General features: G+C 44.6%; 1 protein-coding gene across 4 annotated transcripts in view; it reads left to right on the plus strand.

Moving 5' to 3' along the window:
* Nucleotides 1-2,597: 2,597 nt before the first annotated feature.
* LOC306986055 (alpha-2,8-sialyltransferase 8E-like) overlaps nucleotides 2,598-27,115 on the plus strand; it is a 58,239-nt gene continuing 33,721 nt past the window's right edge. Inside the window, exons 1-8 of one of the 4 annotated variants that reach the window (XM_079588901.1) lie at nucleotides 4,494-4,680; nucleotides 13,730-13,810; nucleotides 13,894-13,980; nucleotides 14,071-14,139; nucleotides 18,188-18,332; nucleotides 18,608-18,720; nucleotides 18,822-18,899; nucleotides 21,563-23,226. In XM_079588901.1, coding sequence (XP_079445027.1) covers nucleotides 4,574-4,680; nucleotides 13,730-13,810; nucleotides 13,894-13,980; nucleotides 14,071-14,139; nucleotides 18,188-18,332; nucleotides 18,608-18,720; nucleotides 18,822-18,899; nucleotides 21,563-22,058 — 1,176 coding nt within the window. In that variant the 5' untranslated portion in view covers nucleotides 4,494-4,573 and the 3' untranslated portion in view covers nucleotides 22,059-23,226. Of the gene's footprint in view, nucleotides 4,681-13,729; nucleotides 13,811-13,893; nucleotides 13,981-14,070; nucleotides 14,140-18,187; nucleotides 18,333-18,607; nucleotides 18,721-18,821; nucleotides 18,900-21,562; nucleotides 23,233-27,115 lie in introns of those variants that run through there. The other 3 variants (XM_079588903.1, XM_079588902.1, XM_079588904.1) reach the window with 3 other exon arrangements.

The raw sequence follows: 27,115 nt of genomic DNA on the forward strand, positions 1-27,115 counted from the left end.
TCACACGCTGGCGACATGATGAGATCCCTAGCAAAATCGGGACAGTGAAGCTTCATCATGCTGTCACTCTTGCTGCTAAACAGGAGCATTTAGTGTGGGGAAGACTGCCCAGCAACACTCCATTGTCCCTTGGGAGCACCATTCTTGTTGAACCCACTGCCTCCAAGACTATGCCAAGAAACATCATGGTAGCTCGTGTGATAACATCTATGTGGGGTGATAGGTGGGTACCTATGAAGATAACCAATTTGTCTGACCAACCTGTCACGCTAAGAAAGAATCGGAAATTGGCAGATGTTTCACCTTGTCTGGCTGTAGAAGATTTCCAAGTTTTCCAGGGCACTGGAAAGATAAAGGAAGGTAGTTCAGAGATGGAAGCTACTCCAAATTGTGCTGCAGATTTGAGATTGCAAGATGTTGGGTTAAGCGAAATTGACGTCAGTCTTTGCAAAGTCACTGAGGCATCCAAAGAGAAACTTGTGCAGTTGTTGGTGAATTACAATGATGTGTTCTCCAAGCATCCCTTAGACTGTGGTGAGGCTAAGGAATTTGAACACTACCAGAAGTTGCGTCAGGTGTTAAATGAAATGGAGGAGCAAGAGATAATAAGGAAATCTGTAAGCGAATATGCATCGCCATTGGTACTGGTGTGGAAAAAGGATGGAGGCCTCCGCATTTGTACAGACTTCAGGTGGCTTAATGCGAGAACACTCAAAGATGCCCACCCGCTCCCTCACCAGTCCGATTGCCTTGCTGCTTTAGGAGGTAACAATTACTTCAGCACTTTGGGCTTGACTTCTGGATTCTACAATTTGCCCATGCATGAACAAGACAAAAAATACACAGCCTTCATTACTCCTATGGGCCTACATGAGTATAACCGCATGCCACAAGGCTTGTGCAACAGTCCAGCTTCATTCATGCGGATGATGCTTAGCATTTTTGGAGATATGAACTTTACCAGCTTACTGTGCTATTTGGACGATTTACTTGTGTTTGCGCCCACAGAGCAAGAGGCTTTGAGCAGGCTTGAAATAGTTTTTCAGCGGCTTAGGTTACATCACTTGAAACTGAGTCCTAAAAAGTGTAATTTCTTGCGTGATTCAGTGAAATTCTTGGGCCATATTATTTCTGGCCATGGTGTCTCTGTGGACTTCACGAAGGTGGATGTTATATCCAAAATGTCCAAAATGCAACTTATGGAGGAAGATGGTTGCACTCCATCAGCACGAAGAATCAAGTCATTTTTGGGAATGATTTTCTACTATCAACACTTTATTCCTGATTGTTCTTCGGTCGCCAAGTCTCTCTTTGCTCTAACTGCAGGTCAGAAGAGAAGGGGTAAAGTGAGCGGGAGGAAGTCTGTTGGCACCTTCAGGAAGCTGAATCCAAGTGATTGGACTGAGGAATGCGATATTGCTTTCAATAGACTCAAGGAGAGGTTGCTGAACTGTGCTGTGCTTGCGCATCCTGATTTCTCCAAGCCTTTGATTCTTTCGATTGATGCGTCTCTGGATGTGCTATCACAAGTTCCAGCAGGGGAAGAAATTGCTCGGCCAATTGCCTTCGCCAGCAAGACCCTAACCGTGTCACAAAAAAAGTACCCTGCGCACAGGCTCGAGTTTTTGGCTTTGAAGTGGAGTGTGTGCGAATGGGTGGAGTTGGTTTGTCTTGACTTTTGGAGTGCGGAAGATAACAAACAGCGTTCAGTGGATGTGCTGGTTCTGACGGATCATTTCACTAAACTTGCACACGCTTTTCCTTGCGTCAATCAGACGGCTAAGCAAGTCGCTCGGAAGATATGGGACCATGTGTTCTGTGTGTATGGGTTTCCTGAGCGGATCCATACGGATCAAGGAACAAATTTTGAGAGTGAGCTCATTGCTGAACTGCTAGCACTTTCTGGGGTCTCCAAATCTCGTACAACTGCCTATCATCCTATGGGAAATGGCATTACAGAGCGGTTCAACCGAACATTAGGAAGTATGCTTCGCTCTTTGCCTCTGAGATCTAAGGATAAGTGGCCACAACAAATCCAGACTCTGACCTTCGCTTACAACTCCACAATACATGAGACTACGGGTTACGCACCTTTCCAACTCATGTTTGGCCGTGTCCCACGATTACCTGTGGACGTAATGTTCAAGCAAGTATCAAAGGATCCAGTGATTGTTGATTATAGCAGCTATGTCGCCACTTTAATGTCTCATCTTCACGAAGCAGCTGAAATTGCTCAAAAACATGCTGTACAAGAACAGAGGAAACAGACCAAGATCTATAACCGCAAGATCAAGGGAGTACACTTGGACAATGGAGATAGAGTGCTCATTGCCAATAAAGGAGAAAGGGGAAAACGGAAGTTGGCAGATAGATGGCAACCTACTGTATACACCATTGTGGATAATGATCCCCAGACACACATATACAAAGTGAAGGATGACAAAGGACACATTAAAGTGGTACATCGGAACATGCTCTTAGACATCAGTTTCTTACCAGTGACATGTCCTGAGGATGAAACATGTGGATCAACGGTTGCTGATTGCTTGGACGATTCTGAGTGTGAGAGCCAATCAACTAATTCCATTGGTTCTTTGGAGGATGAAGATCCTGAAAACGAAACACATTCATTAGTATTGAATGAGGATGTTTCAAAGAGCTCAGAAACTCTTGATGTACAAATGGAACAGGATACAGAGGAAAGTGATGAAACTTACTGTGTTAATTCTGGTCAAGACAGCCAAAACCAGATCCTCCCTGAAAAAACATTGAGCACGGGAACTTCTGATTGTGACAACGTATTGGCAACATTTGACTTTACTAATTCAGGTATCATTGACTCTGATTTACCTGTACGTGATGATGTGTCTATGCCAGGTCCCGAACAAGCGCAAGGCACTATTACAACACGGGCTGGTAGAGTAGTAAAAAAAAGTCAACCGTTTGATTGAGACCATGGCTCAAAAGCCATTTAAAATGCCAAGCTTGTCAAACAAGTTCCGAAATAAGTCACAGTCCCTTTTAAGCCTATTCTAATATCCGTGATTGGGTAGGAAGTTTATTTTCTATTTCTTTTTGGGATACATTTTTCATTGCCATGTGCTATGAGACTAAGGTGAATGAGGATTTGTTGCAAAGATTCAGTGTGGTATGGTGTATTTGGCAACATACTTTACTAAGTGGTTTTGAGGCCTGATCACCCTTAAATATCTCTGTATCTGTCAAGTCAGATAGCTTTCATTGCTGTAACTGGAATTTTTGCATTGTGATTCTTTAGGTAATCCTCTTTATGCGCATGTAGAATTTTGGTGAAATTAGGGGAGGTGAATGTAACAGGTGTTATATTAATTTATTAATTTCACACAAAATCTCCCCCTTTGATATTATCAATTATTTTATATTTACATAATTATTTTGTATTCTGGACATTTATTATTTTAATATTGATTTATTTTATTTGAGATGTCATGTTTTTATAATTACATGGTCATTTTTCAGTTTTGTTAAATATGGTGCGTGGTTCCTTTAAGTCAACAAATGTTCCGGTTCCGGTTGCCCTCCTTCAGTTCGCGGTAAATGCGACTGAAGAGAGGCCTAATTGTGAGAGAAGGCCACAGACTCGAGCTTGTTCTCATCTTTCTTTTTATTCATGCAGAATAAAATCTGGCCTGAGTAATTCCTGTTGCCCGGTCTCATTCATCTACAAACACAACACAACGCAGAGCTAAATGAAGACCGGTCACATAACGTATTTGTAATTAATAGTTTATGGCCTATTGGTTTAGTCATGTATTTGGTGAGATATATTTTCTTCGTAATATTTGAACTTTCTCTCTTCTTTTTGTCCTGCGCATGAACAGGTGATCGTCGTGTGATTCATTATTCCTGTTTAAAAGAACTCTGATTGTGTTTGACACACACACACACACACACACACACACACACACACACACACACACACACCCTGAAGGCTCATTAATCGCAATGCGTTGGTGTGCCGTTGCTTCAACTGTTGTTAAAATACCCTTTAAGCTATTCATTCACCCTCTCCCGGACACACCTTTTCGAGAATCCGACCGATTATTATGTTATTATGTCCGACCGATGTTTGAAATTGTTAATCAGACACTGGATTGCAAATGTCTGCGTGTTTTTAGGGCTCTTCCATATCTGATCGTTGGGTTTATGATCAAATAATGCTTATCGAGAAATCATTCTCGAGAAAGGCAAACCCAGTCAAAAAAAAAAAAAAAGCTTCTTCCCTGAGAAAATTCCACAACGCAAATTACAAGTCAATATCGGGTTAAAAATCATGACCTTTTTACAGGATCTTCTTTTTCGAATCCGTTGCAATTTCAGATGTTGTGCCAGTGTCTGGCGCGGGTCAGCTGATGGGTTCGGTTCCGACAGGTCTGGGGGCATTTTACAGGATAGCCTAAGAGCGAGCTTAAGATGCGCGGAGACGAGTGTGTGTGTGTGTGTGTGTGTGAGTGTCGAACTTTAACCCCTGAATCACACACACACACTCACGCACGCACGCACGCACACGCACACTCGTGCATGTGTCCCTCTGATGGCATCGCCGTCTCTCCGGTGGTGCTTCACACTGCTGATGGTCCTGGTCATCTTTCAGGGTGTGTGTGTGGTGTTTTACTACATGCCCGACACACACTCGTCCAGGTGAGCGCTCTTATCTCGATATTTCATTATAATTCAATAAACATTATTTAAATTAATTGAATCGGGCTTGCTGTTTTTTTTAAGTAGGCTAGCCTAATGATGTTTTTTTTTATTCTAACTGATGATATTGAGTCATGAAGTTGTTAAATAGTTTTCCGAGGAGTCTAAGAAACACACATGCCATTAGTTTAGATGGAAACGTCATTATAATTGTAATCATAGAAATGTTCTAGATGTAGAGCTGTCCAGGACTGAGTCAGAGATAAAGCGGTTTCTATTGTGCTTCAAATAAATCCTTCTCTTTACTGCGGTGGAAATGTTTGAACATTTGCTGTATTTCTGCACAACTAATTCCTCAAGTCTGACAATTAATGTATTCACAATACACAGTTTCAGAACAGCTTCACAGGAAATCACGATGTTAATTAATAACATATTAAAATCTTAATGCCTTTATCAGATTAGAGTTGGACGATAATTGTGTGACGATATAAAATAATCGCGGAGTTGACATTAGCTATGCGGATGAAGTTAGACATACTTGTATATTTAAAGACCTGACAATAATAGCTATAATTAGGTTTTGCGATGGAAATTTTTTTTTTATTGGTTTATTAGTAGATCTGAGGGTCAATATCAACTGTTTTCTGATCAGATGTAATGTTTGTTTGCATGAAACTCAAGGCAAGGCAAGTTTATTTAGTTTAGAATCAAATGGAGAATGCAAAGCGTTGCGCTTCGAGTTTCTGGAGCAAGGAAAAAATCCATGCAAATAAGTGAGATAAGCTACAGGGATCTTCATCAGCGGCTGCTTTTAGTGCTGTGATGTTTTTGAGCAGTAATTAGAAGTCTTGATGAAATGTACTCAAGTAGGGGAGACTGGGGACAGTTCTTGTCTGTCAGTCATATAATGCAGGTCTATAGGCACTGTCTCCTAAAGCATGCAGAGAAAAGTCCACATTACACAATTCCCCATGTGCACATTGATGGCCTAAGACAGTGGTTCCCAACCTTTTTCCTTGGGGCCCCCCCTATGTACATATTTAACAATCCGTGACAATCCCCCCCCATACATATATATTAGGGCTGTCAAAAAATTAATCGCGATTAATCGCATCCAAAATAAAAGTTTGTGTTTGCATAATATATGTGTGTACTGTGTATAATTATTATGTATAAATACACACACATTCATGTATATATTTAAGAAATATTTGCATTTATATACTGTATATACATTTATATAATTTATATTATATATAAATATAACCAATTTTTCTTAAATATATACATGATTGTGTGTGTTTTTATATGTATAAATAATTATACACAGTACACACATATATTATGCAAACACAAGTCAACTTGAGGTTGAACAAATTCTTGAGGTTGTAGGGACAGATACACATCACTGATCTGCTGACGTTTCACTCATCACCGACACTCATGTATATTGGACATGTCCCCTTTAAGAAGACGTTCATGGGAGTTTGGGGGTGGGTTAATGGCGTCTTTCACTTTATTATGTTAGTTTTAAAGGGATAGTTCACTTTAAAATTAAAATTCTGTCATCATTTACTCACCCTCAAGTTGTTTCAAACCTTATTAATTTATTTCTTCTGCTGAACACAAAGAAAGATATTTTGAAGATTGTCAGTAACCAAACACTAGTCTGTACCCATTGACAACTTGAGGGTGAGTAAATGATGACAGAATTTTAATTTTAAAGTGAATTATATATCTGTAATAGTAAAAGTTTTCGAGAGAGTTCCACATGTAATGCTGGCTATTTCACATGCAAGCTTGTCAGCCAATCACAGTGGGAGTTTACCCTGAGGTCTCACAGCCAATCACAGTGGGCGTTTACCTGTCCCTGAGGTCTCACAGCCAATCACAGTGGGCATTTACCTGTTCCTGAGGTCTCGCAGCCAATCACAGTGGGCGTTTACCTGTTCCTGAGGTCTCACAGCCAATCACAGTGGGCGTTTACCTGTTCCTGAGGTCTCGCAGCCAATCACAGTGGGCGTTTACCTGTTCCTGAGGTCTCGCAGCCAATCACAGTGGGCGTTTACCCTGAGGTCTCACAGCCAATCACAGTGGGCGTTTACCTGTTCCTGAGGTCTCACAGCCAATCACAGTGGGCGTTTACCTGTTCCTGAGGTCTCGCAGCCAATCACAGTGGGCGTTTACCTGTTCCTGAGGTCTCACAGCCAATCACAGTGGGCGTTTACCTGTCCCTGAGGTCTCACAGCCAATCACAGTGGGCGTTTACCTGTCCCTGAGGTCTCACAGCCAATCACAGTGGGCGTTTACCTGTTCCTGAGGTCTCACAGCCAATCACAGTGGGCGTTTACCCTGAGGTCTCACAGCCAATCACAGTGGGCATTTACCCTGAGGTCTCACAGCCAATCACAGTGGGCGTTTACCCTGAGGTCTCACAGCCAATCACAGTGGGCGTTTACCTGTTCCTGAGGTCTCACAGCCAATCACAGTGGGCGTTTACCTGTTCCTGAGGTCTCGCAGCCAATCACAGTGGGCGTTTACCTGTTCCTGAGGTCTCACAGCCAATCACAGTGGGCGTTTACCTGTCCCTGAGGTCTCGCAGCCAATCACAGTGGGCGTTTACCTGTTCCTGAGGTCTCACAGCCAATCACAGTGGGCGTTTACCTGTCCGTGAGGTCTCGCAGCCAATCACAGTGGGCGTTTACCTGTTCCTGAGGTCTCACAGCCAATCACAGTGGGCGTTTACCCTGAGGTCTCATAGCCAATCACAGTGGGCGTTTACCTGTTCCTGAGGTCTCACAGCCAATCACATTGGGCATTTACCTGTCCCTGAGGTCTCACAGCCAATCACAGTGGGCGTTTACCTGTTCCTGAGGTCTCACAGCCAATCACAGTGGGCGTTTACCCTGAGGTCTCACAGCCAATCACATTGGGCGTTTACCCTGAGGTCTCACAGCCAATCACATTGGGCATTTACCTGTCCCTGAGGTCTCACAGTCAATCACAGTGGGCGTTTACCTGTTCCTGAGGTCTCACAGCCAATCACAGTGGGCGTTTACCTGTCCCTGAGGTCTCACAGTCAATCACAGTGGGCGTTTACCTGTTCCTGAGGTCTCACAGCCAATCACAGTGGGCGTTTACCTGTCCCTGAGGTCTCACAGCCAATCACAGTGGGCGTTTACCTGTCCCTGAGGTCTCACAGCCAATCACAGTGGGCGTTTACCCTGAGGTCTCACAGCCAATCACAGTGGGCGTTTACCCTGAGGTCTCACAGCCAATCACAGTGGGCGTTTACCTGTTCCTGAGGTCTCACAGCCAATCACAGTGGGCGTTTACCTGTTCCTGAGGTCTCGCAGCCAATCACAGTGGGCGTTTACCTGTTCCTGAGGTCTCACAGCCAATCACAGTGGGCGCTTACCTGTCCCTGAGGTCTCGCAGCCAATCACAGTGGGCGTTTACCTGTTCCTGAGGTCTCACAGCCAATCACAGTGAGCGTTTACCTGTCCCTGAGGTCTCACAGTCAATCACAGTGGGCGTTTACCTGTTCCTGAGGTCTCACAGCCAATCACAGTGGGCGTTTACCTGTTCCTGAGGTCTCGCAGCCAATCACAGTGGGCGTTTACCTGTTCCTGAGGTCTCACAGCCAATCACAGTGAGCGTTTACCTGTCCCTGAGGTCTCGCAGCCAATCACAGTGGGCGTTTACCTGTTCCTGAGGTCTCACAGCCAATCACAGTGGGCGTTTACCCTGAGGTCTCATAGCCAATCACAGTGGGCGTTTACCTGTTCCTGAGGTCTCACAGCCAATCACATTGGGCATTTACCTGTCCCTGAGGTCTCACAGCCAATCACAGTGGGCGTTTACCCTGAGGTCTCACAGCCAATCACATTGGGCGTTTACCTGTCCCTGAGGTCTCACAGTCAATCACAGTGGGCGTTTACCTGTTCCTGAGGTCTCACAGCCAATCACAGTGGGCGTTTACCTGTTCCTGAGGTCTCACAGCCAATCACAGTGGGCGTTTACCTGTTCCTGAGGTCTCACAGCCAATCACAGTGGGCGTTTACCCTTAGCTCTCACAGCCAATCACATTGGGCGTTTACCTGTCCCTGAGGTCTCACAGCCAATCACAGTGGGCGTTTACCTGTCCCTGAGGTCTCGCAGCCAATCACAGTGGGCGTTTACCTGTTCCTGAGGTCTCACAGCCAATCACAGTGGGCGTTTACCTGTCCCTGAGGTCTCGCAGCCAATCTCAGTGGGCGTTTACCTGTTCCTGAGGTCTCACAGCCAATCACAGTGGGCGTTTACCCTGAGGTCTCACAGCCAATCACATTGGGCGTTTACCTGTTCCTGAGGTCTCACAGCCAATCACATTGGGCATTTACCTGTCCCTGAGGTCTCACAGTCAATCACAGTGGGCGTTTACCCTGAGGTCTCACAGCCAATCACAGTGGCCGTTTACCTTGAGGTCTCACAGCCAATCACAGTGAGAGTTTACCCTGAGGTCTCACAGCCAATCACATTGGGCATTTACCTGTTCCTGAGGTCTCACAGCCAATCACAGTGGGCGTTTACCTGTCCCTGATGTCTCGCAGCCAATCACAGTGGGCGTTTACCTGTTCCTGAGGTCTCACAGCCAATCACATTGGGCATTTACTTGTCCCTGAGGTCTCACAGCCAATCACAGTGGGCGTTTACCCTGAGGTCTCACAGCCAATCACATTGGGCGTTTACCTGTTCCTGAGGTCTCACAGCCAATCACATTGGGCATTTACCTGTCCCTGAGGTCTCACAGTCAATCACAGTGGGCGTTTACCCTGAGGTCTCACAGCCAATCACAGTGGCCGTTTACCTTGAGGTCTCACAGCCAATCACAGTGAGAGTTTACCCTGAGGTCTCACAGCCAATCACATTGGGCATTTACCTGTTCCTGAGGTCTCACAGCCAATCACAGTGGGCGTTTACCTGTCCCTGATGTCTCGCAGCCAATCACAGTGGGCGTTTACCTGTTCCTGAGGTCTCGCAGCCAATCACAGTGGGCGTTTACCTGTTCCTGAGGTCTCACAGCAAATCACATTGGGCGTTTACCCTGAGGTCTCACAGCCAATCACATTGGGCGTTTACCCTGAGGTCTCACAGCCAATCACATTGGGCATTTACCTGTCCCTGAGGTCTCACAGTCAATCACAGTGGGCGTTTACCTGTTCCTGAGGTCTCGCAGCCAATCACAGTGGGCGTTTACCTGTTCCTGAGGTCTCACAGCCAATCACAGTGGGCGTTTACCCTGAGGTCTCACAGCCAATCACATTGGGCGTTTACCCTGAGGTCTCACAGCCAATCACATTGGGCATTTACCTGTCCCTGAGGTCTCACAGCCAATCACAGTGGGCGTTTACCCTGAGGTCTCGCAGCCAATCACAGTGGGCGTTTACCTGTTCCTGAGGTCTCGCAGCCAATCACATTGGGCATTTACCTGTCCCTGAGGTCTCACAGCCAATCACAGTGGGCGTTTACCCTGAGGTCTCACAGCCAATCACATTGGGCGTTTACCCTGAGGTCTCACAGCCAATCACATTGGGCATTTACCTGTCCCTGAGGTCTCACAGCCAATCACAGTGGGCGTTTACCCTGAGGTCTCACAGCCAATCACAGTGGGCGTTTACCCTGAGGTCTCGCAGCCAATCACAGTGGGCGTTTACCTGTTCCTGAGGTCTCACAGTCAATCACAGTGGGCGTTTACCTGTTCCGGAGGTCTCACAGCCAATCACAGTGGGCGTTTACCTGTTCCTGAGGTCTCACAGCCAATCACAGTGGGCGTTTACCTGTTCCGGAGGTCTCACAGCCAATCACAGTGGGCGTTTACCTGTTCCTGAGGTCTCACAGCCAATCACAGTGGGCGTTTACCTGTTCCTGAGGTCTCACAGCCAATCACAGTGGGCGTTTACCTGTCCCTGAGGTCTCACAGTCAATCACAGTGGGCGTTTACCTGTTCCTGAGGTCTCGCAGCCAATCACAGTGGGCGTTTACCTGTTCCGGAGGTCTCACAGCCAATCACAGTGGGCGTTTACCCTGAGGTCTCACAGCCAATCACATTGGGCGTTTACCCTGAGGTCTCACAGCCAATCACATTGGGCATTTACCTGTTCCTGAGGTCTCACAGCCAATCACAGTGGGCGTTTACCTGTCCCTGAGGTCTCACAGCCAATCACAGTGGGCGTTTACCTGTCCCTGAGGTCTCACAGCCAATCACAGTGGGCGTTTACCCTGAGGTCTCACAGCCAATCACAGTGGGCGTTTACCCTGAGGTCTCACAGCCAATCACAGTGGGCGTTTACCCTGAGGTCTCACAGCCAATCACAGTGGCCGTTTACCCTGAGGTCTCATAGCCAATCACAGTGGGCGTTTACCTGTTCCTGAGGTCTCACAGCCAATCACAGTGGGCGTTTACCTGTCCCTGAGGTCTCACAGTCAATCACAGTGGGCGTTTACCCTGAGGTCTCACAGCCAATCACATTGGGCGTTTACCCTGAGGTCTCACAGCCAATCACATTGGGCGTTTACCCTGAGGTCTCACAGCCAATCACATTGGGCATTTACCTGTCCCTGAGGTCTCACAGTCAATCACAGTGGGCGTTTACCTGTTCCTGAGGTCTCGCAGCCAATCACAGTGGGCGTTTACCTGTTCCTGAGGTCTCACAGCCAATCACAGTGGGCGTTTACCCTGAGGTCTCACAGCCAATCACATTGGGCGTTTACCCTGAGGTCTCACAGCCAATCACATTGGGCATTTACCTGTCCCTGAGGTCTCACAGTCAATCACAGTGGGCGTTTACCTGTTCCTGAGGTCTCACAGCCAATCACAGTGGGCGTTTACCTGTTCCTGAGGTCTCACAGCCAATCACAGTGGGCGTTTACCTGTTCCGGAGGTCTCACAGCCAATCACAGTGGGCGTTTACCTGTTCCTGAGGTCTCACAGCCAATCACAGTGGGCATTTACCTGTCCCTGAGGTCTCACAGTCAATCACAGTGGGCGTTTACCCTGAGGTCTCACAGCCAATCACAGTGGCCGTTTACCCTGAGGTCTCACAGCCAATCACAGTGGGAGTTTACCCTGAGGTCTCACAGCCAATCACATTGGGCATTTACCTGTTCCTGAGGTCTCACAGCCAATCACAGTGGGCGTTTACCTGTCCCTGAGGTCTCGCAGCCAATCACAGTGGGCGTTTACCTGTTCCTGAGGTCTCGCAGCCAATCACAGTGGGCGTTTACCTGTTCCTGAGGTCTCACAGCCAATCACATTGGGCGTTTACCCTGAGGTCTCACAGCCAATCACATTGGGCGTTTACCCTGAGGTCTCACAGCCAATCACATTGGGCATTTACCTGTCCCTGAGGTCTCACAGTCAATCACAGTGGGCGTTTACCTGTTCCTGAGGTTTCACAGCCAATCACAGTGGGCGTTTACCTGTTCCTGAGGTCTCGCAGCCAATCACAGTGGGCGTTTACCTGTTCCTGAGGTTTCACAGCCAATCACAGTGGGCGTTTACCCTGAGGTCTCACAGCCAATCACATTGGGCGTTTACCCTGAGGTCTCACAGCCAATCACATTGGGCATTTACCTGTCCCTGAGGTCTCACAGTCAATCACAGTGGGCGTTTACCTGTTCCTGAGGTCTCACAGCCAATCACAGTGGGCGTTTACCTGTTCCTGAGGTCTCACAGCCAATCACAGTGGGCGTTTACCTGTTCCGGAGGTCTCACAGCCAATCACAGTGGGCGTTTACCTGTTCCTGAGGTCTCACAGCCAATCACAGTGGGCGTTTACCTGTCCCTGAGGTCTCACAGCCAATCACAGTGGGCGTTTACCTGTCCCTGAGGTCTCACAGCCAATCACAGTGGGCGTTTACCCTGAGGTCTCACAGCCAATCACAGTGGGCGTTTACCCTGAGGTCTCACAGCCAATCACAGTGGGCGTTTACCCTGAGGTCTCACAGCCAATCACAGTGGCCGTTTACCCTGAGGTCTCACAGCCAATCACAGTGGGCGTTTACCTGTCCCTGAGGTCTCACAGTCAATCACAGTGGGCGTTTACCCTGAGGTCTCACAGCCAATCACATTGGGCGTTTACCCTGAGGTCTCACAGCCAATCACATTGGGCGTTTACCCTGAGGTCTCACAGCCAATCACATTGGGCATTTACCTGTCCCTGAGGTCTTACAGTCAATCACAGTGGGCGTTTACCTGTTCCTGAGGTCTCGCAGCCAATCACAGTGGGCGTTTACCTGTTCCTGAGGTCTCACAGCCAATCACAGTGGGCGTTTACCCTGAGGTCTCACAGCCAATCACATTGGGCGTTTACCCTGAGGTCTCACAGCCAATCACATTGGGCATTTACCTGTCCCTGAGGTCTCACAGCCAATCACATTGGGCATTTACCTGTCCCTGAGGTCTCACAGCCAATCACAGTGGCCGTTTACCCTGAGGTCTCACAGCCAATCACAGTGGGCGTTTACCTGTTCCTGAGGTCTCACAGCCAATCACAGTGGGCGTTTACCTGTCCCTGAGGTCTCACAGTCAATCACAGTGGGCGTTTACCCTGAGGTCTCACAGCCAATCACAGTGGGCGTTTACCCTGAGGTCTCACAGCCAATCACAGTGGGCGTTTACCTGTCCCTGAGGTCTCACAGTCAATCACAGTGGGCGTTTACCCTGAGGTCTCACAGCCAATCACAGTGGGCGTTTACCCTGAGGTCCCTTCAAACAGAGCGTTCAAATCAGAGGCTAAAATCAGGCTAGGAGAAATTACTTTTATTTTGAAAAAAACATACTAACATTATAAGGGCACCCCAGGAAACATAAAATAATAAAATAATCCATGCCATGAGACCTTTAAGAGTGAGGAGGAACCCATAAGACAGAACCTCAGGACTAGAATGTAATAGATTGTGTGCAGCAGGTTTATCAGCAGTTTTGATCTTGTTGATCATTTAGAGACATTAGAAATAGAGTTAACGAGCAGCAAAACAATGAGATATGCTCTTTTTCTTTCAGAGATGCGATGACAGAGGCGCTTCAGAAGCTGCGCTGTGCAAAACTTAGACGCAAGTTTTCTGTTATAAAGCCGGCCAAAAGGTGCGTGAGAATGAAGATCGACCAGAGATACTGATACTTCAGAGAACTGACAACTGAATTAAATGCCTTTGTTTCCCTCCCAGTTTAAAACTCCAGAAGTTCACGCAGGAGCTGTCAGATTTCATGAGCTGCCCGCACAAATCCAACAACACTAAGCGGGAGCTAAACAGGTGTGTCTTTATCATCTCTAGGTGTGTCTTTACCATCTCTACAGGTGTGTCTTTATCATCTCTGCAGGTGTGTCTTTACCATCTCTACAGGTGTGTCTTTATAATCTCTACAGGTGTGTCTTTACCATCTCTACAGGTGTGTCTTTATAATCTCTACAGGTGTGTCTTTATAATCTCTACAGGTGTGTCTTTACCATCTCTACAGGTGTGTCTTTATAATCTCTACAGGTGTGTCTTTATCATCTCTACACTCATGCTTTTGCATTTGGCAGGTCGTCAAAAAGTGATTTGCATTGCATTCAAAGTTGACATTTTCTCAATCTGATTTATTTCCTTGGGATTATGACCTTGACATGATAATATGTCATTTGATCTACAAGAACAACTTGTATGTTCAGTTGCAGATTCCTTTAGTTTCTTCATTCCTTCGTCTTTATGTCCATGGACCAAGAAGGGATGTTTTTGAGCAACAGTGCATATAGACAACCAGAATCATCTCATGAAACATTTGGTATTGTAGGATAACAGAGTTTGATACTGTGTACAAGACAGAATTCTTCAGGAACTTCCAAATACGGTTTGTTCTGAAGTCTGTGAGTTTCTGTTTCCATTGATTGATTAACTTTATTGTCCCCGGGCGGAAATTCTTTTCCACTGCACTTGTTTAACACACACACATAACCAATATATAAAAAATCCATCCACCTCTTGTTATGCAAATTTTGGGATATCGCATAAAAAAACAAAAAAACTAATGCTGGCTGGAAATGGCATGAATTCTAAAAATGTGCATAATCTGATAAACAGATCTGATAAACTGTGGAAACACATTTACTGAATAAATCCCTGGATGTGCCTCAGCGTCAGCTGTGATTGGATAACTGGACTAACCAGTGGACCAATGGCATCGCAGCGTCTCTTATGTTGGTTTGGTGTTTCTGAAACGCCGGAGTCGAAGTGTGTGATCAGAATGATTTACTTTAATTCCCTCCAGAAGCGTCTCACACGAGTGTGTTCCCAAACACCACACACACATTTTACTATATCAAATCCATGATGCATAACAGCAGATTTTTCCTTACAATAAACCAATGTGTGTTGATGCATAATTTTTTATTTGGTTTACAGTGTTTGATGTTTTAAAATCATGACATTACAGTTTTTCACAATTGCTAAGACACTAAACCAAGGCCTAAACCAATTTGTTGAATAAAGCACTCTTTCTGCAAAACCTTAAACCAGTTCAGGCAGTTAGACACCATATACAAATCTCATGCATTCCTTACGCATAACGCTAAACACTTTCTCACTCAATTTACTCTCACTTTCGAATTAGCAGCAATTGAGGGGCAGCGATTGCTTGAATGGTGGGTTCATTATTATTCTTAATGAAAAACACAAAACATTACAATGACAAACTCGTGTGTGTGTGTGTGTGTAAATTAGAAGTGTTATCTCCGGATGCTGCCACCTTCATCAGGAAAACTTTACAGATTGCCTCATTAATGTTTGCAGATTCCCTATCAGCATTGGGTTTACAGTTTTACTCGATTGGCAAAACACTGTAACTGTTTCGAGAACTGAATGAATCGTTTGGGAAATTGGGCCAACTGAACCAAAGACATCTTTCTCAAACCGTTTAACACATTTCACCTGTTTTCACACACATTTACATTTTCTCGATGTTTTCTACAAAACTCAGTCTCTACACAAAAATGTCATAATTTTCCACAAGTTTAACAATGAATGTTCTCATTCACAAAACAAGAACACATACCGGTAATTAACTCGTACAATAGAATCTGTCACACAGCAATACTTTACATAGGAGATATTTACATGTACAGTAATAGAACGTTTTCTCTTTCAAACACATAATTGCAAAATTGAATTGTAGCCAAGTACTTATTACATGTCCTGTATATTTGCTGACCTGAGAGAAGACGAGGAAGAGGAGAGAAAGTCTTTTGTCAGAAGACAACGAAACTTCTCTAGTATGGCAAATATGGTCATTATTACAGTTTTTCTTGATTGCTCACATACAATTCACAACTCGCAGAGAAGACCCCCGGAGATGTTCGATAGGGTCCGGGCTTTCCTTCTTGCAGCAAGGCTTGGAGTGAAGACTGTCCCCCTCCACCCTCAAAGTACATGTTGCTGCTTATGATCTTATGACATAGATGGCAAAAGAGTTGGAAAGCACGACCTGGTCGTCAGGTTCCTTAGGGGGGCGAGACGATTAAATCCTCCTCGACCCCGCTCCATACCTTCTTGGGACCTTTCCCTGTTGCTTCGAGCACTTCAGGATGCTCCCTTTGAGCTGTTGCAGTCAGCAGACTTAAAGCTTCTCTCCATGAAGACTTTGCACTGACCTCTGTCAAGAGCGTAGGGGACCTGCAGGCATTTTCGGTCGACGAATCGTGCCTAGAGTTCGGGCCGGGTGACAACCACGTTGTACTGAGACCCCGGCCTGGCTATGTGCCCTAGGTTCCTACCACTCCCTTCAGAGACCAGGTGGTGAACCTGCAAGCGCTGCCCCTGGAGGAGGCAGACCCAGCCCTGGCTTGCTCTGTCCCGTTCGCGCTCTGCGTATGTACGTGGACAGAACTCAGGATCTCAGACCAGCTCTTTGTCTGCTACGGAGGCCAGCAGAAGGGAAAGGCTGTCTCCAAGCAGAGGATGGCCCACTGGATAGTGGATGCCATCTCCTTGGCTTACCAAGTTCAAGGCGTGCCCTGCCCGCTCGGGTTGCATGCATATTCCACGAGAGGCATTGCATCCTCCTGGGAGCTGGCACGTGGCTCCTCGCTAACAGATATCTGTAGAGCTGCGGGCTGCGTGACACCTAACATGTTCCCTAGATACTATAGCCTACGTGTAGAGCCGGTCTCCTCCCGTGTTCTCACCCTAGACGGGTAGAAACACCGAGAGGCCCGGCTCTGTCGGCTTGCTGTGAGTCCTTAAACACCCTCGGCCCAGACTTGGCGGAGCGTCCGGTGCCAGGCCTGTATCCGCTGAATCCTTGAGAACCGGATTTAGGCTGGGTCCCATATGTGTGACCCTACGGGGATCCCATATGTGTATATTCTCCACGGCTGCTCCTAAACGGAAGCCCGTGTCTTTCCCTTGGGCCAAGTCACCCACTACTCATATGCTGTACAACCCTCGGGTTAGTCCATATGTTATCTCCACTTAACTCCTCGAGAATGTGGCTTCCGCAGCGTTCCCCTCCCTCACTTCAGGCACGCTTTCCCAGTGTTATCCAATGATCTCACTGTATGGGTTATCACGGAACAACAGTGACAGGTTCACTCTGTGTAAGCCGCCTCCTATCGTCCTTCCAGGCAAGAAGGTGTAGAGGCTTGCACAGGGCGCTGGATGGGGTGCAGCAGCTGTGGCGCTTTGGTAGGGATTCCTATTTGTTGGTCACGACATACGTCATAGTGACCGACTGATAGGGAACGTCTCGGTTACGTATGTAACCCTCGTTCCCTGAAGGAGGGAACGGAGACGGCTCCTCAGCAAAAAACTGAAGTGCAATCGCACCTGCTGCTCATATATACCCGCGCTGCGAGGCTGAGCAGCTGTGTATTGGCTCGTTTAGTTTCACTCGAAGTAGATCGGCTCTCTAGCGAGATTCCTATTTGTCGGTCACGATATACATCTCCGTTCCCTCCTTCAGGGAACGAGGGTTACATACGTAACCGAGACGTTATTCATGCCATGTCCCGTTCTTCGTTCCTTGGATTATACATAGCAGCGTATTGTCTGCTTTAAGTATGTAACCTCATGCTCTGGATGCTGTTCTCCATTTTTTTTTGATGTCTAATGAATGATCTGTAGGGTTTATATATTGACTGATGTGTGTATGATCTGAAAGCACTGTTTGAGAACAGGTGCCATGGTTTTGAGCCGATCGTTTGATTCTGCCAGAAGAGTCATCAGGAGTTTTGTGATTGTAGTTTGAAGATTTGTCTTTGTCTTTAATGTTGTGAGAAAATGGGTGAAGGTTTCAAGAAATATGTTTTAGCAAATGTGCAAAAGTGTAATGTTTAAATAGTATGTAAAGAGTCAAGCTGTTAAAACTGTTCAAACTATAAATCTTAGTATACTGAGGTGGGTCATTTTAACAGAGATGACACCGATAAAGCTGTGCATGTCATATGAATCCTCATAAACTCTCTCTCTCTCTGTGTTTTTATGACAGAATCCGGCTGCAGTTTTGTTGTAACGCCACAGGATCATTCATCCTCACCAAACGCAACACAGCCGTCAATCAATCCATCCAATATGAAACAAGCACAACAAAAACATACAAAATGAATGAGGAACTCCACAGTATGCTGCCCGAGGTGTGTGTGTGTGTGTGTGTGTGTGTTTTGAGAGAGTTTTGAGCCGGACATTTTTGGTGTCCATGAGGAAATCAAACTTAGTGAGGTTTTCTGAAAATGTAAAATTGCAGAAAGTTTTGTGTTGATGGGTTAAGGGGTCGTGTTAGTGTAAGGGAGATAATATACAGTTTGTACAGTATAAAAAGAATTATGCCAATGGAAAGTCCCCATAAACCACATATTCATGTGTGTGTGTGTGTGTGTGTGTGTGTGTGCGCGTGCGTGTGTGTGTGCAGGACATTCCCTGGTCCGGTCGGCGTCTGGGTCGGTGTGCTGTGGTCGGCAGCGGTGGGATTTTGAAAAACAGCAGCTGTGGACGTGAGATTGACAGCACAGACTTTGTCATACGGTAAACACATCCCATCATTCCTTGCTCCCTCATTGGCTACAACACATCCATCAGTATTCATACATCCTCCCTGTTAATATGATGTTTTCTCTCTCTTTCAGGTTTAATCTGGCAACGGTTAATGACAGTGATGTTGGGCTGAAGACGGATCTGATAACCATCAACCCTAGTCAGCTTCGGTCAGTCTCTCACACACACACACACACACACACACACACACACACACACACACACACACACACACACACACACACACACACACACACACACACACACACACACACACACACACACACACCACTTTAATAAAAGAACACCTTCTTCGGCCATTACTGGCATCCCTGTATACTTGGCTTCCAAATAAAAATAATTCATTTAAATTAACTACATTCAGGTCCTGTTTAGACTGTATTGTATATTTCTCAAAAATGTATTCTGATTAAATATAATTTATTCTCTGTGGTTATAAATTGACTGATCCTTCAGGTTGTCAAAAAAAAAAACTAAAGAAACAATGCATGAAAATAGAAACACTGGGCGCACTAGGGGAAACACATATTTGCATAGGCTCCGGGGCTAGCTGTGTGTCAACGTGTCCGTGCCGAGAAGTGCCTCGGTCAGGGAATGGGAGCAGTTAATGGGATGATTCCTGAGAGGCAAACTGGTCTACCTGTCCGTCCCTGAATTGACTCGTGATCCGCTGGACCACCTGGGAATGGAGTCTCCATTCTCCTGGAAGTGTAAGCTGTTGTGAGAGTGTCTCGGCCGAGCTATTGAGCTAGCCCGGAATATTAATGGTGCGCAGCGACATGAGACACTCCTAATTCCGGAGGAGGAGATGGCGAGTTGTGACAAGTGACGTGAGCGTCCACCACCTTGACGGTTGATATACGCCACCATCGCAGTGTTGTCTGTCTGGACCAACATGTGCTTGCTCTGAAGCAATGGCCGAAACCGGCGCAGGGCGAGAAGAACTGTAAACAACTCTAGGCAGTTGATATACCAATGCAGTTGAGGTCCCATTCAGGAGCAAGAGGCCCGTTGCATGCAGCGCCCCAGCCTGTTCTGGAGGCATTGTGACAACAACATGCCTGGACACTTGTTCTAAGGGTACTCCAGCCCGTAGATTGGCAACGCCTGACCAAGGGGCTGAACAGACAGATCGGTGTGATGGTCACGCGGAGTGTGCCGTGGCGCCATGCCTTTCTCAGGACTTGGCTGTAAAGCCAGGACTGTAGCGGTCTCCTATGCATCAGCCTGAGCAGCGTTACTGAGGCTGTGAATGCCATAAGCCCCATGAGCCTCTGAAAATATTTTAGTGGAACCGCTGTTTTCCCCTGAACGTATATTCAGACATTTGAACACCAACTGAGAGATGATGAGAAGCGCCAACTCTATACAGAGAAAAGAGATACTGTGCATGGGGGAGAGCTTGATCTTTTCCCAGTTGACCTGAAGCCCCAGATGGCTGAGGTGCCTGAGCACTAGGTCCCTGTGTTCACACAACAGATCTCAAGAGGGAGCTAGAAGGAACCAGCAGTCCAGATAGTTTAAAATGCGAATGCCCACTTCCCTTAGCTGGGCAAGGGCAGCCTCCACGACTTTGGTAAAGATGCGGGAGACAGGGACAGGCTAAAGGGGAGGACATTGTACTAGTATGTCCAACCCTCGAAGGCAAACTGATGAAACGGTCTGTGTCGAGGTAGAATCGAGACGTAAATGTACGATTCCTTCTGGTCATTTTCTAAGAACTAATCTTGGGGTCGAACACACATGAGAATGCGTTTCTGCATTAGCATCTTGAACCGGAGCTTGTGAAGGGCCCGGTTTAAGACTTGCAGATCCACGATTGGCCATAACCCACCACTTTTTAGGTATGGTTAAGTAATGGCTGTAAAACCCCGACCTCATCTCAGCTGGAGGGACAGGATCTAGTTCGTCCTTCACCAGCAGGACACAATCTCCGCACAGAGGACGGGGCGTCTTTGCCACTGAGGTGATCTGGGGCGACGCCATAAATTGTTATTGCCTGTTAATTGTTTTGTACAGGCTTACTCACGGCATGCGATCAATTGACAGATTTAAATAAAGAACAACCAAATACACTTACTTTATATGCACGCACAACTATATATCTTCGGGATCCTGCAGACAAACGTGAGATGAAGCGGATCACTTATGAAAAGAGTTTGCGTTCTGTGTGTCCTGACGGCACAATGCACATGATGGTGACGTTGCAAATGTTGATTGGTCACATGAAGGAATTTTAAGATGCCTTTCGAACAGGACTCGTTCCTTCACAAGGAAGGCAAGTCTAGACCGCAGTGTAATTTTCTTGCAATGAGGACATGAACCATCCTCGAAAGCTGTCTCTGCATGCTCTCAGCCAGGCATGTAAGACAGTTATCATGGCCGTCAGATGAAGACAGGTAACGACTGCAACAAGAAACACACAGAAAGGCATCTTAAAAAAGACACTCGTCGTCCGATTTGCTCATTTAGGAAAAAGTACTCTCTTTGACTGAAGGGCCCTGGGGAGAATCGCTGCAGTTATCCTTGTACTCCAATGTGCTGGCGAAACACCCTTTCACCAGTCTAGAGAGATCGATTGAATGAGTGGATGCTAGCCACCGTCTTATATAACCATATGTACAGGGGAGTGGCTTGGCATGCAAATTCCAGTCGCCAATTCCATTGGCCATTTTTATAAAACTCCAGAGATGATAGGTGCTCCCAAATGAGACCCCGTTTGTCAGTCAACATTAACGTTAACGTAGTGTATACATATGTGATCATCTAGTGTTCTGTCATTAGCATTTATTAAAAACTTGTGTTTCTGTAGATACAAAGAAGACCTGGAGAAGAATCCGGATCCGTTGGTGGAGCGGGTCAGTGTGTACGGAAACTCCTCCATCATTATTCCTGCCTTTGCCTACACGTTCTGCACATCACTGTCAATCAAAGCACTCAAAGTCCTCCAGCCAATCAGACCTCAGCAGCCAGTGGTGTTCTTCAGCCCCTCTTACCTGCGGTCACTGGACCGGTTCTGGAAGGGGCGTGGCTTGCAGGAGGTGCGGCTCTCCACTGGGTTTATGTTAATCAGCACCGCACTGGAACTGTGTGAGCATGTTCACGTTTACGGATTCTGGCCGTTCGAAAGCGACCTGCAGGGGGAGCCGATTCCATACCATTATTACGACCAGATGAGCCCAAGCCGCCGCATGCACAAGATGCCGGAGGAGTTTGTGCGGCTGCTGCAGCTCCACAGCCAGGGGGCGCTGACACTGCACCTGCAGCCCTGCTCCTCACCAGGGGCGGATCCAGAAAATCATCTATAGGCGGGCATGAGGACTATCCCAGGTTGTTGAAGACAAAATATGTAAGATTGTCAGATTAAAATATCCAAAAAAACACTAGAACAATGTTATATATTTGCAAATGTTTCTATGAATGTTTAAATCCAGAGAAATCCACAATTTTATCCAGTGTAATGGCCCATGTCATTGATGTCATATCATCCTTAACCTCGTTTTCTGGTTTTACTTCTGTAGTAGAAACCATGGAATTGAATGTGTTACATTAGACAGGTGAGCAACTGTTGGGATACCTTTATCGACAGAGAACTAACCATTGTTATATAGCTCAACACTTTAATACCCGTCAGATTGCGTTTCATCGGCTGAGGAGGTGAAGACGACAACTCCCATGATTCCACGCTCATTCACGCCGCCATCAAAGCTTTAGCTACGACCCCTAGCGGCGAAACTTACATACTGTGCCTTTAATATATGCATTTGTTACAATCTTCAATTTGCGTTAAACGTCATCTTATTTTTTAGATGTTAAACTTGTCTTTTGTACTTATTATACTTGTATTTAATATTAGTATTTTACTTGCATTTAACTTATACTTAGATGTAGTATACTATATTTATAATATATTCAAGTACGATTACAGTGAACATTCAGATCTTTATGAGATAAAATACTTCAAATCTCTATACATAGACTATACATACAAAACATTTTGTTTAACTTAAGTAAATATAAACATATAATTTGAAAGGGTACCTAGTTTAAAAACAATTACACTGTTCAGTCAAAGTTAACTTTAAAAGGTTTTTAAAAATATTAATAGATCGAAGTGATTCTAAATTTAAGGTGTTTTGGAGTTCATTCCAGACATTTGGTGCATATGATGAAAAAGCTTTTTTACCAAATTCTGTTTTTTGTTGATGGAATAATTAATTAATTTAATTTAAAAAAAATTTGACACAAATTTGATCATTGTTTAGGTGTGCAGAAATCATTCAGGGGTCTTACTACTATACCAGTCAGGTAATATTTATATTGTTTTGTTCTTTGTTCTTCATGTGAGACATTGGCGAATCTGAATGTAATCAGATTTTTACTTACATTTTGTGAAATCTGGATTAGTTACTGACTCAGGGTTAAAATATAAGGGATTTTTGTTTATTTCCATAGGAAAATTCATTTAAATAAATATTCTTTAAAAAATATATATGGCATATAGTGGAATATTTTTTTGCGTGTATTTAATGTGTTTTCAAGTTTTATATATATATATATATATATAAAATGTTTTTAGAAAATAATGATTAAGAAGTGTACACTTACTGTACGTGAATTAAAGGAGTATGAACAATATGTTATTCTTTTGGTTACACCACAAAACATTTTTACAGTAATGAAAATGAGACTTCTGGAAAATGATTTAAACGTTTTTCAAAACCACATTTCTTAGAATCCTTTGGTTTGTTCGCCATCCAAACACATTCCAGCATTCTCCACCAACTCAATACAATTTGACCTGGAGCGTCTCCAAATGAGCCTCAGTCATCTCGACAATCATCTTTCTGTGGCAACCACGAAACAAGCTTGACATGTGACATTTAATTAGACAACATTTTAAGAAAGTGTAGTGCAAATATCTTTATATAATTATACTTTCATTATAGTTAACTTTCTTTCCAGCGCAAAACAATAATACATAAAAAAACGGCTAATAAAGAAAATATAAAATATATATTTTTATATATATTAGCTGTTTTTTTTATGTATTATTGTTTTTCACTGGAAAGAAAATATTGCACTCTAATACTGCATTCAAGCAATACAACACCTGTATATGAACATAGAAAATCTCACAGAAACAAATACACCTCCAGACTAAGCACATTGTGCAGCTACTGTATGTTCCCATTCAATTCTATATTTGTGTGCTCTTTTTCGCCGGCTGCTCGTCATTTTTACATTTCCCGCTGTTGTCACTTGTCGTCATCGTTGCTACGATACATGACTCACAATGACTGAAACGACCAATGAAAAGGGCATTCTCTGCTGATGTTCCAAGATGTTTAAAACGCGACGCTGATCATAGACAAACGGGGAGAAATTAGTATCTGCCAGAGGCGTAGGTTTGATTTTGAGATTGGTGGGGACATTCCCGGAAGCTGAGGATTCAGGAAATTAATAGTATAACAAATAATGACAAGGAGGCAGTTTAACAGACTTATTAACTTTACTCCGCTTATAGTGTAATGCAAACTAATTCTGTAATGTTACAGGTAACAAATAATGACAAGGAGGCAGTTTGACAGAGACTTAACTTCACTCAACTTTGTTCACACACGCACACATTTTTTGTACTGTACAAACTGTGTAAAAAAAAGTCTACACGAACCCTACCCATCACAGAAAACTTTTTTGCATTTTCAAAAACATCAGTTAGATAATTTATAAGCTGTTTTCCTAATGTGAATCAAAAAATCCTTGTCCACATAAGGATTTCAAATATTGCCATCGTTGTGGGGCATTTTACCCCCACAAGGGTTTAGCAGGACATACAGAGACAGAAAGACACACGCACACGCACACACACACACGCACACGCACACACACACACACGCACACGCACACACACACACACACACACACAAAACACCCAACCCCACACACACACAGTTTGGGTTGGCTACTTATCCCGCGATTGTCATACATTGAAAAAAAACTGCACTGTCCCAGAATCAATATTTGACGCGATTATTTTTGTTCACAGAGCTGTTGATTTCTTTCTCCCTCACTTACCGCATCTAGGTTTCGGAGGAATTTTGCCGCTTCTCACAACCGAATTAAGCTACAGCCTCTCACAAGTTAGAAAGAAAAAGCACAGCCAATCGGATTAGCAATGTGGGTTCGCGAGGCGGGACTTCTACGAGATCTATTAACCAATTGTTGTGTACCAGGAATTGCGCTTTTTTTCACAGAACGCTCTTGTAAGAGTGGTTTTATATATAGGCCTACATATATTTTAATTTATATATAAAGTTCGTTTTATATAAATATATATATTTAAAAAATCTAAATTATTGCAAGGGACAAATCAGTGGTCATTGGATATTGGTAGGGACACGTCCCTAGCGTCCCTACTAAATTCTACGCCCCTGCCGTATGCACCGTTTTTTTTCTTATCATAGCCTACAAATGTCTTCGTTCATAGTCTGACATATATTAGAAGCTATGTGTGTCTGTCATGGATTTGCACTGAATTGATTCTCAAAAATACGGAACAAAGTGCGTTCCGTATCAGTTCAAAACGGAACAAGACTTTCATGTGTCAAATACGGGACGATTCCGTATTATACGGAACGGTTGGCAACCCTACAGGAGATTACAGTAACAGAGAGTGTTTGGCTTTACAGCAGCTCTAGAATAAAGTTATTGTCCAGATAAATTTAGTTTAGATTTATTCACTTCCGTCACAAAGATCATTAGTTATGAACTTAGGGGCCGCTGACACGACGCTCTTTTTTATTTTTATGTGACCATAGTCACCATGCCGTTGACCCACTCAGTTGGCTCAGTTTGCTTTACAATAACTCCCATGTGTTCCATTCTTTGTAGTTCTTCGATTACTCTATCTCTGAGAGTTGCATGTGGTGTTCACCGAGTCCTACAAACAGATCTTCAAACTCTTTGAGAATTTCATTATTTTTCTCAACTTAATACAGCCTTTTCACCGTGCCTAACTTTTGGTGTTGTAAGGATGCACTCGACACAGGTTACCTTGAACGAATATATTTAATTGAGAGGGAAACGCTAAAACAATACAGAATGGCGCTGCATATATCAGCCTCTGTCCAGCTCTGTGTGACTGATGGCCAATTACTGTAGAAGTGCTGGTGCATCTCTGTATGGTTTCAAATACAATCTTGTACTTTTGTCCTCTTGGACTCACAGGTGACTGCTTTCTTGCCTAATGGCTCCATCTTGTGGCCTGAGTAATTCACTAGCTTGCATCTTGGTTTTTGCAGCCTTCCTGTGTTGTTTAGTGCTTTATACACACTCTATGACAACACATTGCATCTAGCACCAGTATCAAGTTCAACTGTGACATTTCTCTTGTTTATTTTGAGAGTTTCATGTAATACATCTTATATTGTTAACCTGCTCTTGCTGTAGTGTTCTAATGAACATATCCTCGCTCTGTTCAACTGTGTGCATTCTTTTACTTTAGTGCACATTTTGGCGCTGTGTTTTTTCTTTTGACGGTTCTTACATGTTTCCCCAAAGGCAGGACAATTTCTATATTCATGCTTGTAGCCACATTTGCTGCATTCCTTGTTTGTCAGCACATTCTGATCCGGTATATCTTGTTTCTTTGGCTTCACTGTTTTGACTGTGTACCTCCATCTCGTGTTCAGCGCTTTCCTCTGACTTGATCTAATCTCACTAGCGCTACAGATGCCGATGGCGTTTCCGAGTGACAGGTCTGCGTCTATCAGCAGTCTGCCTCTTAATTGAGCATCTTTTATGCCACATTCAATTCTGTCACGAAATAATGAATCGTGCAGATCCCCGAACTCACTGTCTTTTGCTTTTATTTTTCAGGTCTGTGTCGCTGGTGTTTCTGACGTCACAAACTAGGCAAGGGTTGAGTTATATTCAAACTGTTTAACCCTCTGGGGCCCTGGAGGTGTTCTGGCATGCTCTGACATTTGTGCTTGTCTGATTACATTGTATCCAATACAAACCCTGCTACAATAATATTTGAGCAGCATGTATGTAAAAGATGTTTGACAAGAAAATTACGTTTTTGCGTGGTTTGTAAAAAAAAAAAAAAAAAAAATGTAGTCACTGAAATAAGGCCATAAGACCTATACTGATTATTTGTTCACAAGACTTTTGAAAATTTTATCATGTCTAGAACTTTTACTTCAAAACAATGTGAAAATCATCCTGCCCACTCATTTACATAAAACAATATATTGATTTGTAAGACATGTTTTGTGTCTGTAAAACAGTCGCTTCTCAACTTCATAGTCACCTCATGTCTAACAGCATCTACGAGCAGTTTCAATCCGGCTTCCGTCCT

This window comes from Phoxinus phoxinus, assembly GCF_949152265.1.
Source record: "Phoxinus phoxinus genome assembly, chromosome: 18".
Classification (NCBI taxonomy): domain Eukaryota; kingdom Metazoa; phylum Chordata; class Actinopteri; order Cypriniformes; family Leuciscidae; genus Phoxinus; species Phoxinus phoxinus.